The following is an 11599-nucleotide window of genomic DNA, read 5'->3' as shown; positions in this document are numbered from 1 at the left end:
ACAATGTGTTTCATGGCCAGCCTGCAGTGAAGAGGGTTTTATCCCTCCAGCTGGATTTTGTCTGAACTGATCTTCTTCAAGTAGGAAAACCAAGAGCCAAGAAGACAGGGTGCTGCATGAGTGTTTATTCACAGTGGGGGCGGGGACAGTCAAATGAGATACAGAGGGGGCGGGGTCAGGCAGCAGGAAGGAAGCTGGAGTCTACTGGTTCGCTGCATTTCATGCAGGGTAACTGATGAGAGCACCTGGGCAGCAGGCAGGGGCTGAAGTGGTGCTCATTGATTGACAGAAACATGGGCCCATGGCAGCCGTCGGGGGTGGGGTGGAGCACGTCGATCGGTCAGGGGTCTGGGGGGGGGGGGTGGGCTATTGGCCGCCTTGCCTCCCCCGGGCGCCTCCACGTCTGCGACGACAGGACCCCAGCAGCGTCTCCAGAGCCATCTTCACAAACGCCTGAAAGTTACTGCTTCTCTGCCTTCGGCTGTCCTGCAAGGGAAAGGCAGAGAGACGTCTGTCGTGGACAGGGAGGCAGCAGGGCCAGTGTGGTGCTGCGCGGCGGTAAGGATGACGTGACAGCTGATCTGGCAGTTTCAGCGGGACACCCCTGTGGGCTGAAATTAAACCTTCGTGTCTTCCGTGACCTGCTGGACTGAGCCACGATACCGCAGCAGGGCTCTGGTCATTCCCAGCTGGACTGTAGGAGACGAGAGGCCACTCCACAGCTGCAGGACGCGGACCAGCCAGGCCAGGAAAGTCCCAGGTACCGGGTAGCGTCACGCCAGCGGCCTGTCGCAGGGCAGGAGCCCGGCTTGGGACCAAAAGAGCCGCCTCTTCAGACCTCAGTGAGGAGCAGAAGCCACCGGGGGCCCCCGAGGCTGTGATGGGGGGGGCTGTCTGTTTCACGAGCAGCCGATGGAGTGATGTCGCCCCCCTGTGCTCGCCCTGCCTCGCTCTCGGCTCTTACCTCCTTGCTTTTTGCTATCATCTCCTTTCTGATCACCTTTCTTCGGCTGGTCCTTGGGGCTCTGAGGTTGCTGCAGGAGAGGGAGAGAAGGGGTTTTGCCGGGTGAATGGGCGCTGGTTTGTGTATGACGGTGTACAGAGGGCAGGACGCTGCCTCCTGCTCCCCTACAGCACTGGCTCTCAGTCTCCACCCAGGTCCCACTCAGGACCACCCTTCCGAGCGGTAAGTGAAATGGGGAGCCTACCTTAGTGGTGGACTTCTTGTCCGACTTGTTACCTGAAAGAGAAACAGAAGATGGGAGGTGTTTGCGCTGCTTTCAGGGATAATAAACTACACACGAGCTCTGGGGAGAGTACTGCCTCTTGCGTTATGGCTTCCATATTGTAACGGCAGCCGATGACCTCGAGGTGGACTGTCCAGTCCTCCCCTGTCCAGCAGGAGTCGAGCGCACTCTCACTCTTTCCCGCACAGGAGTATTTAGTTGGCTCTTTATGAAGATGGACGTAGTGTAGCCAGACTTTCTAAGCTCTGCCTGTGTTTTCTCGTCACTGTTCATAACGGAAGCAGTTCCCAACGAGAGGAGGTCATTCAGCCTGTCTGGCCTGTTTGCTCATTATTAGTTCAATGAAAGACTTACTTTCACTGAAAGAATTACTTTCGGGGCTGTGACTGCAGCTTCTCCAGGTCTCTTTCAAGCAGCAGGACCCCAAGAGCCCATTTAGACCCTGAAGTTGATAAATCAGTCCAGTTAAGACAGCAATGAGCTGATTTACACTGTTGAAGATGAGTTGAGATGATAACCAGCAGATACTGTGCCCTTCCAGCACCAGGACTGGACTGGCTGGGTTACCCTGAGCCTACAGGCAAAAGACACGAGACTGTTCAAATGCAGGGCAAATCAGAAGCTACATCTGTGGTCCAGTCAACCTGATACTTTGAACTCCAATTCTGTCCCACATCTTCTAGGCTTGTTGAGCAGATCCGAAATGCATTTTCCACTCTAAGTGACGTTAGGAAACGCCTACAGCCTGGGTGTCTGAGCTCTGGGTGAAACAGGTTGTTTCAGGTCAGGGTTATTTTAGAGGATAAGGAAGATCTGAGGAAGATGGGGTTCATCACTGTCGGTTATCAGAAGGCGACTGCAGAAGAGAGACACAAGAAGAAGCTCGAAGAAGCACTTGCTGTACTTTACCTTTCGCTCCAGGCATTTTGGCTGTTCTCCAAAGTCCTTGCGTCCTTTTTTTCCTGGGGAATAGAGTGCGGACCACCAGCCAGAGCCCGAATTTATGGGCCGGACTACTGAATGCGAGCGTCACCGGGCCCCTTCGGGAAAGAGCCGCTGGAACAAGCAAAGAGCGCTGTCAGCGTGAGCCGCGGCGGTTTGCTGAGCTCAGGCGAACCCGGCTGGCGCTCGCTGAACAGCCGTTAATCCCGCCATTGTGCTCAGGAACAACAGGACACGGCGCCTCCCTGAAACCACCGCCTCTTTCAGCGGTGCTTTTCATAAACTCTTTAAAAAGACATGGAGCGCACAGCAGGAGTGGTGTGCTGTACAGCTCCAGCGCTCATGACCTGGCACGATGTTTCCAGCATCTTCCCGATCGGAGCGATCCAGCAGAAGCGACAGCACTGAGCTGCAAACCGATTCGCTCCTCCGTGTTTAAGCATCTTTCCTCCGAGCGCAACAGACGGGCGGAACATCATTTCACAGCAAAATCAGCAGGAAAGCGATTCTGTTTTTAAAGCAATACTATTTGTTAGTTTCTGTTAAATTCAATTTGTTTAGAAAGCAGAATCGGTGTCGGTGGGTCTGCTATGAACTTTCCGTGCTTCTCTGCTGGGCACCAAACGAATTGCAATATTTTAAACATCTGGGAAGACCGCTGTCAGACGTCACTTGAGATATTGTTTGTTTCACCTAATAAACTCAGTGAAGGCAAAGAATCTAGTGGAGCTGCGTGAGCTTCAGAGCACAGAGCTCAACCTGCAGAGCCCTGTTCCCATCATGCTTCACTCCGGGCCCTTTGCCCAGGAAAGCCGGGAGACGTCAGGGCGTCTCGGGCTCACGCTGCTCGGTTCCCAGCTCCCAGGCCAGAGATCTCCCAGCACCCACTCGGAAGAGCATGAAGAGAGCGAGGCCTAAAAACTCAGCTGCCCCGGTCAGGAGACATGGCGGGACAGGAGAGGAGAAAAAGACAGCCTTATACTCCTTCTCCACACTCCCCTCCACGCCTGTCGCTGTAATCTTCTCCCCTTGTGGGGGTTCAGGACCAGAGTCCTGCTCAGAAGTGTTCAGTGCGCTCTTAAACAGCTCCCACAGCTGTGGCTGTCAAGGCAACGCGTCACCCTTACATAGGGGCTTCACCTCCACAATGAACCCTTAACGCCACACATCCCATTTCAACACTCTGCATTCAGCAAGATCTCCCACTGTCTAGAAGATGTGAATGATGTGCCAATATAAACACCAAAGTGGTTTTCAGAAGCAGCCTTCCCTCCTCGTTCTGTTTTTGCCATTTGCACACAAGACCCTTCCCTTGTCTGCACCAAACATCAACCGCCCGGCATTTGTCCAGTCTTCAATTTTATCTCAATCTTTTTAAATTTTATTTGATTATTCGTTTTACTACACATGTCTATAAAAAGGCGATAGTGGGGAATGATTGTCGTCACATCTCAGGCTCTGGTTTCCATTCCCCTTCGAAACAGGGTGTGTGAGGATGGACTTAGCTCCCTACCCGGATCGAGTCAATTATTAATCTGCGTGTAAGCGAGGTGTCATTCAGACAACAGGACCCTGTGGGAGGAAGGAGCTGACCGGACCGCGCTCTGTCTCTCTCAGACTGCAGGGTGAAGCCAGCAGACTGAAGAGACCTCAGCTGAGCTCGGGGCAGTGCAGGTAGGAACAGGGTGAGATGGTCAGCAGTGCCCCTCTGCTTTCATAAAGCGCCTGACGTGTGGCTCCGCTGGAGCCCAGCGTCCCTCTGGGACTTTCCTGCGATCGGCAGCGGTGAAGAGTCAGAGGCGGAAGGGAGAGGTTTTGTGCTGGGATGGAAAGTCAGCTGCGTATTAATGAACAGGCTGGTGATTCAGAGTGTGTCAAGGGAAGGTGGTGCTCTGTGCTCCAGTGCTATTCTCCTGTCCTCACCGACGGTGCTGTGTGACCTCCAGACATCCTTTTCCTCTGCTGTTGGGAAGTCTTGGCTGGCTGGTCTGCGTGCTGTGGACACTGCCGAATGCACTGTAACGACCAGGACATGCGCAGCTGCTCTGTCTGGGTGTGGTTTGTGTGCTGTAGTTAGTCAGAACAGTAGAGACGTTACAACAAACATGAGGACATTGAGCCCTTCTGGTTGGTAGTAGTTAATTGAACTGAAAATCTCATCCATTCGGTTCTTGAAAGAAGCCAGAAGTACCTCCTGTTCTCAGTTTTAAATGTACTTAGGTGTACAAGGTGCTAAGGTTTGCAAGTCGGATCAGGTACAGAATGCACACATTACACAGGCTTATAAATAAACCCCTTCTTCGGCCTTCACAGAAGTGTAGTGAAGTACTGTACCAAGCTTGAAACCCTGAATTAGCATGAAAAATACATTAATCTAATAAATTGTGGAAGTGACAAGACTATGAAGGATGTGTTAGTGGCATTAGAGATAAACGGAGGGAGACTGGCTCTTCCTCTACGTCACTGACAGGTTAGACTGGCTCTTCCTCTACGTCACTGACAGGTGAGACTGGCTCTTCCTCTACGTCACTGACAGGTGAGACTGGCTCTTCCTCTACTTCACTGACAGGTGAGACTGGCTCTTCCTCTACGTCACTGACAGGTGAGACTGGCTCTTCCTCTACATCACTGACAGGAGAGACTGGCTCTTCCTCTACGGAGACACTGTGACAGAGAAGGATGAGGAGGGGAGACAACTGCAGTGGGATAAAGCCCGAGATCGCACTGTCGTCAGAGTTCTTCAGAGGTGAGCATGTGGCCGAGAAGGAGCTGTTAAAATCTCCAGGCAGGAAAATATCAGTATGGTTACAAACACCATGTAGTTAATGTTTTTCATTTGGATACTTTGTTTAAGGTTTTCCAGATTTTTTGAAGAATAGAAAGGAATATTACACGAAAAATAAAACATTGTTATTTATGTTTTTAATCCCATGAAGTTGACAAGCCTCATGATGGGTCTATAGCCAAACCATTCAGTAAAGCTTAAATTTAGAGAGAATTAGAGGACTCTGAAACTATACAGCATGCACATGATTGTTTTGAAAAAAGTGTCTCTCTCAGGTTGTTCAGAATTACGTCTATCATTTCTCTATGTGCCTCAATCCTCGTCACTCTGCAATTAGAAAATAATATTTTTAATCACCTGAAGACACAGACCATGTACTGAGAGACGAGATCTCTCTCCAGTGGCTCCTGCCTGATGAAGTTTAACAGGAGTGGATCTCTGGACCATTTCCACACTCACAGTGTTCACCCCTCTGCAGTGATGTGCACACATTAGAGCAGAACTGTGCCGGGTTTGATTGCATTCAACTGTTTTCACCCATAACAGTGAGCAGGTTGAGCATTCAAGTTTTTATTAAAGCTTCTCACTAGAAGGTGTATAAATCATTTGCAGTTCAAGTGGATGCAGGTGATACAGATGAATACTTCTGCAAGGTACAGTTCTTCCATATCCTTTTCTCTCCTAAATCCTAACATTTTCCATGTCCTGCAGTCAGTGTTTGTGCAGCCGAGCCACCCGCGAGACTCCTGGTGTGCTTGAGGGCACTGCTGTCCTCTCTGACTCTCGGTGCTTGTCTGCAGTGATCAAGAATGAGCTGTGGCTGTTCCTCATTCCTGCTGCCCTGGCTCTCATCCTGTGGGCCCTGTTCCTGGAAGAGATGGGCTTCTTTCTGAGACACGTGGTGTCTTCCAAGCGCAGACGCCTCTACCTCTGGATCTTGGGCATGTACCCGGTAATTCCCTCAGCTGACACCTCCTCCCTCTGTGCACTGACCACCCACAACTGTTTCCTCTGCATGCTGCTCATCTGCAGGCATAATGCTGTGAGCATCGAGAGAAGCAGAGAGCTGGCCTGGGAGAAATCCAGACAGAGGCAGCCAGCAGAATCAGATTTTACACAACGCCAGTGAATAGGATTAAAAAAAGTAGAAAAGACATTATTAGCACAGACTGAACAGTGTCCCCACCCCCAGCACCTCTCTGTGTCTCTCTCAGGTGTTCGGAATGACGTCCATCATCGCTCTCTATGTGCCTCGATCCTCATCACTCTGCAATTTCATTGCCTCCCTGTAAGTACCCGTCCCCCTGTTTTACTCTGGCTCTCTTGTCTACCTACTGGTTTCAGACACTTTATGGGAAGCTATCCCGAAGTCTGTGGCCGGGAATGCTTCAGGATGCTCAGTGGAATAAATAGTTTTCCACACTTCAGTGAGGCATCTCAGAGCCTGCTCAGCATTTCCTGTGTTTTAGAGTATGCGTTCTTCCACTCTTTCCAATTCTTATTTTTCTAAAACAAACTCAAGCTGGCGATGATGGCCAGGCTGGGGAGGCGTGTGGATGATAGATTTTCTGCCGATGGCTGGCGCTGAAATGTGTCGATGGCACGGATGTCTCCGGCCTCTGTCTCTGCAGGTACCACTCCATCACGCTGCTGAAGTTCATGGGTCTGATCACAGACTTCTTTGGAGGCAAAGCCAGGATGCTTGAGGTGCTGGAGGGCCAGCAGGTGTCTCCAGACCCCTTCCCCTGCTGCTGCTGCTGCTGCCTGCCCCTGATCTCCATCAACAGGTACTCTGCGGCTCAGGAGGTCGTCCCTGTGAGCTGTGCTGCAGACGTGCTGATAGTGAACAACCTCGCTCAAGGGAACTGGAGTTCTGTTTCATTGTTGTTTAGGCTTCATTGCTCTGACATAGCAGTGGATGAATTCTTCACGATCTCAGCTGGTTCCCAGGGGGTCGTCTGACCATCAGAACCCCGTGAGGAAGCTCCAGCCCAACAGCAGGTTTCACGCGAAGACGCTCTGATCTCTGAGCAGTCCCCTTTACTGGTGGAGCCACAGATGCTGTTGCTTTCAAGTAAATTTAAAACATAGTAATTAATTAACACCCCTACTCTTTTTGAGAAACATCCTAGATTTTTAATGACCACAGACAGTCAGGACCTCAATTCTATGTCTCATCCAAAGGACAGAGCCTTTTTGCAGTATAGTGTCCCCATCACTATAGTGGGGCATTAGGGCCCACACTGACCTCACGGTGAGCGCCCCCTGCTGGCCCCACTAACACCTCTTCCAGCAGCACCCTTAGTTTTCCCAGGAGTCTCCCATCCAGGTACTGACCAGGCTCACACCTGCTGGGCTCCAGTGGGCTGCCAGCTGTGAGCCGTGAGCTGCAGGGTGATATGGCAGCTGGATTTAGAATGTGAATGTAGTTTAACACTTTGAAAGCTCTTTTGAGTTGTTCAGTCTCCTGCTTTTATCCGGGAGTGTCGGCCGCTTGTCCCTCCCACAGCGGGGTGAGCGGTGTCCAGCTGCAGGGGGGGAGGTGCTGCCGGCCTGGCCCAGGCAGGGCCTCTCCCGCAGCTGATCCCACTCCGGCTCTGGTCCGCAGGTCCAGCCTGGGCTGGATGACGGCTGCGGTGCTGCAGCTCTCCGTGGTGCGCTCCATCCTCTTCTTCGTCACGCTGGTGCTCTGGACGGACGAGAAGTACGACTATGGAGACGTGAGTCCAGACAGCCGCCTCTGTGTCTCGGGCGCCGCAGTGCGGGGGGCTGCTTGGCTGTCCGCTGGCGGGGCCAGTAACACACCCGTGAAGCTGTGAAGTGCAGGCGGTACAGGCTCGAGGAAATGCATGTGTTTGATTGGAGACCTGCCTCGTGAAGGAATCAGTGCTCAGGCTGGGTTGATGTGAACAGTGGAGAGCCACACAGGTCTGTAGCAGGACATCTGCTCTTCCCGATGTATTAATTATCTAAATTACACTGGGGTAACTGCACCTGCACAGGTGAGGAGGACTGAGGGGTTCATGCTGTTGCATCATGAGTTGCCTCTTGTAGACCAGCAGCTTTCCTGCCGCCTGCAGAAGAGCCCCTCCCACTCTGCTCTCACACCCCTGATCAGAAGTCACGGAAGTAGTTCGGGTCTGTAAACCAAAGATCATAATTTTACACAGCAAGAGACAGAATTTTACATGTATTTTGATTTCACAGTAAAATTACAAATCCATGTGTTTTTGATCATTTACTCTCTAAGAAATCTGGCATGTCCCTCACCCCTCGGGGGCGCATGATCCCCTGGCACTATGGAAAAACAACGGAAAGGTGAAGGAAAGCTAGGAAATGCAGTTAAATGTTAGGTATTTAAATCAAGGGATGGTGAGGCCTGATTTAGAATATATTTTGGTCACCATGATACAAAAAAATATCGCTGCATGTGGACTGGAATCAGTCCAGTGAAAAATAACTGATTCAAGAATTCACCCAGAGAGCCAGCTCAGGATTCTCCGTCAGGAGCGCAGCCCAGTCCCGAGCGTCACGGAAGCCGGGCCTGTCTCCCGGGGAGGGTGATGTTTAGACCCAGTGCAAGGCAAAAAATCCGGAAAGAGGAACATAGGGTTCAGGGAAGACACAAGGGGTTTACTGGTGCTCACAGTGAAGTAGGGAAGTTCGTGCAGGAGTGCGGGGAATATCCGAAGGCAAACATTTCCAAGGAGGTTCAAAGGGGAGTCAGGAAGCAGTCCATAAGTCCATTGCCAGGAGATCCATCAGGAGACGCAGACAAACAGGAGCACAATGATGAGACGAGAATCCAGGAAGTACAGGGCTCTCTTCCAAGCCCCGGGCTCAGTGGGTCGGGGAGCATGAACAGGCCTGTGCCCTCAGGCTTCCTCCCGAAGCCCGGCGGTAGGCGGCCATCGGGCTACCGTGTTCCAGAGCTGAGCCCCGAAGGCAGAAAGGAGTCAACTTAAAGAGGGAAACCAAAGCTAAACTCTAACTAAAAGGACTAACATGAGGAGGTTGGAGCGCCCCCTGGAGGAGAGGATGGTGACCGTGATACAGCGGTCGCGAGTGGAAGGAGAGAAAGCGGAGCGCGATCCTGTGGGCGCAGGGCCGTGGCGTCAGGAAGGAGCTGGCCAGCCGTGAGCTGGAGTTTGCTCCCTGGCTGCTCTCCGCAGATCCGCACGGGACGCCCTCCTCTAGTCTGACAGTCTCTCTCTCGCCCCTGCTCAGGTGGACTATGTCAACCCCAACTCCTACATCAACGTCATCATCGGAGTGTCCACCTTCCTCTCCTTCTACGGCTACCTGCTCTTCTACAAGGCCACCAAGAGGGCCCTGCATGGATACGGGCTGCGCGCCAAGTTCGTCTGCATCATCGTCGTCCTGGTGCTCTGCGGCCTGCAGAGCAGCATCCTGGAGACCATGGGGGCGCTGAGGGTCATCCCCTGCACGCCCCCGTTCTCCGACCTCATGCGCTCCCAGCGTACGTCCTGGGGGGCTGCTGGGTGGGAGGCAGGGGTGCTGAGGGCCTGAGCTGGTGTGAGACCCCTGGCCCAGAGCCGTCCAGCCCACTCCTGCACTGCAGCTCTGGCTGTCCTTGGGCTGGGGGCACAGTGGGACCACTGTCACTGGCCCTGGTCCTGGGCTGCCGGGCCTGCAGCTGTCTTTAACCCAGATCTGCGTCAAACAGCTCAGGTCTGGTCATCTTAGCCAAAATACTGCTTCATTTAGGTGATTAACGAACAGGGAGCTGCAGTGAAATTTGAACAAGAAGATCCTGCAGCCCCTATAGCACAGTGCCGTCTTCCCACTACATGAGATTATCTCCCATCTTTCCCAAAAGGAGACAAACATCACAGCGAGGAGTCGGTCTGCTCAGTGTGAGGAACAGTGCACAGTGCTGCCGGTGCGCAGACTCCGTCACTGACCTCAGAGCGGGTCCATACTGAGGCAATACTGCCGAGAGCGGAGTATCTCCTCGCCTGCTCTTAGAGAACAGTGCTGCACAAGGAGATGCTGTGTTTAATCGTTGTGTTTTTCCATCACACTGCACACATCACAGCTGGTAGCAGGAGAGAAACACTTTCTGGAGCTGCTCATTGCATCTGTGGACTGTAATAAAGTTCTCAGAATGGGCCATCTGGTGACAGCAGTGACACTGTGAGTGTGAGTGGTGACAGAGCTGGAGACTGTGACAGGGCTGGACGCTGGTGACAGGGCTGGACGCTGTGACAGGTCTGGAGACTCTGACAGAGCTGGACGCTGTGACAGGGCTGGACGCTGGTGACAGGGCTGGACGCTGTGACAGGGCTGGAGACTGTGACAGAGCTGGACACTGTGACAGGGCTGGACGCTGGTGACAGGGCTGGACGCTGTGACAGGGCTGGAGACTGTGACAGAGCTGGACACTGTGACAGGGCTGGACGCTGGTGACAGGGCTGGACGCTGTGACAGGGCTGGAGACTCTGACAGAGCTGGACACTGTGACAGGGCTGGACGCTGTGACAGAGCTGGATGCTGATCTGGTGTCTCTGTTCCTTGCAGTGATCTACCACTACAGCGTCATCGTGGAGATGTTCTGCATCGGCCTGTTCGCGCGCCACTCCTTCTGCAAGTTGGAGCCCTGCCCCGAACTGGGCATGTCCGAGGAGGCGGGGACGGCGGGGGGGCGGGTCGAGAAGGCGGTGCAGACGGAGGGGGAGTGGCCTCATGTGTCTGTGACCACGGAAGAGACCTGGCCAGGTGGGGCAGGGGGGGGCTGTAATCCCGCCTACAGCAGCGACAGCGAGGACAGCCTGTGCCGCATCGAGCACGGCCCCCTGGACGGCTTCCCCTTCCCCCCCCCACCAGAGCTGAGGACCTCCAAAGAGCCGGCGGGGAGCCCTTCCACAGAGCTGTGTGCCATGACTGTCACAGCACAGATTAATCACAGCGGGGCCAGTGAGGCCACAGTGGTGTAGGAGTCTTCCTCATAGCCAGGCACCCCAGGACTCTGGGACAGCACAGGCACCACAAGACACTGGGACAGCGCAGGCACCCCAAGACACTGGGACAGTGCAGTCACCCCAATACACTGGGACAGCACAGGCACCACAAGACACTGGGACAGTGCAGTCACCCCAAGACACTGGGACAGCACAGGCACCCCAGGACTCTGGGACAGCACAGGCACCACAAGACACTGGGACAGTGCAGTCACCCCAAGACACTGGGACAGCACAGGCACCCCAGAACTCTGGGACAGCACAGGCACCTCAAGACACTGGGACAGTGCAGTCACCCCAAGACACTGGGACAGCACAGGCACCCCAGAACTCTGGGACAGCACAGGCACCCCAGAACTCTGCTGTCCTGACTCCTCTGGAGCCCCTTGCTCTGGCAGCAAGCTGAACAAGCTGATCTCCAGTGGACCAACAAGGGCCGTATTCAAGTTCTGCTCGTATTTCGATGCACATGTTTTGTTTCGATTTCCACCATGAGTCGCCATGGGTGTATTAATTGCATTAAAAGCTACATTAAAATAATTACATAATGTTATTAGAATTTTGTGAGTATTTGAAAAATAGCTTTGTTTATGATCTAGTAGGTCAATCCCTTTTCAGGCCATCAGGGCCCATGGGGAATGGGC

At 53.2% G+C, this 11599-nt stretch overlaps 1 protein-coding gene and 1 long non-coding RNA gene across 3 annotated transcripts; one reads left to right on the top strand and one right to left on the bottom strand.

Moving 5' to 3' along the window:
* Positions 1-110: 110 nt before the first annotated feature.
* Positions 111-2235, bottom strand: LOC138225305 (uncharacterized). Its single transcript, XR_011183839.1, has 4 exons — positions 2157-2235; positions 1209-1240; positions 965-1034; positions 111-486 (listed from the first exon to the last, which is right to left on the bottom strand). It is a non-coding gene; the product is annotated as an uncharacterized lncRNA (long non-coding RNA).
* An 884-nt stretch (positions 2236-3119) lies between these two features.
* LOC102686515 (organic solute transporter subunit alpha) lies at positions 3120-11508 on the top strand. 2 transcript variants are annotated; one of them, XM_069185072.1, is made up of 8 exons: positions 3120-3863; positions 4825-4935; positions 5775-5926; positions 6189-6262; positions 6606-6761; positions 7583-7694; positions 9202-9454; positions 10516-11508. In XM_069185072.1, the coding sequence occupies exons 2-8, from the start codon at positions 4869-4871 to the stop codon at positions 10929-10931; spliced, it is 1230 nt and encodes a 409-aa protein (XP_069041173.1). In that variant the 5' UTR covers positions 3120-3863; positions 4825-4868; the 3' UTR covers positions 10932-11508. The 2 variants fall into 2 exon arrangements, with proteins under 2 accessions (XP_069041173.1, XP_069041178.1); XM_069185077.1 differs by lacking the exons at positions 3120-3863; positions 5775-5926 and having other exon boundaries at positions 4856-4935.
* The last annotated feature ends 91 nt before the right edge of the window (positions 11509-11599 follow it).

The sequence above is a fragment of the Lepisosteus oculatus genome, chromosome 2, assembly GCF_040954835.1.
Source record: "Lepisosteus oculatus isolate fLepOcu1 chromosome 2, fLepOcu1.hap2, whole genome shotgun sequence".
In the NCBI taxonomy this organism is placed as follows: Eukaryota; Metazoa; Chordata; class Actinopteri; order Semionotiformes; family Lepisosteidae; genus Lepisosteus; species Lepisosteus oculatus.
This window is presented reverse-complemented; position numbering and strand designations above follow the sequence as displayed.

Excerpts from the sequence above, each read along its gene's own strand:
- LOC102686515 (XM_069185072.1), top strand. The coding sequence starts at position 4,869 with ATGAGGAGGGGAGACAACTGCAGTGGGATAAAGCCCGAGATCGCACTG. Across the intron at positions 6,762-7,582 it reads CCCCTGATCTCCATCAACAG|GTCCAGCCTGGGCTGGATGA; the intron begins GTACTCTGCGGC and ends TCTGGTCCGCAG. Across the intron at positions 9,455-10,515 it reads CGACCTCATGCGCTCCCAGC|TGATCTACCACTACAGCGTC; the intron begins GTACGTCCTGGG and ends TGTTCCTTGCAG.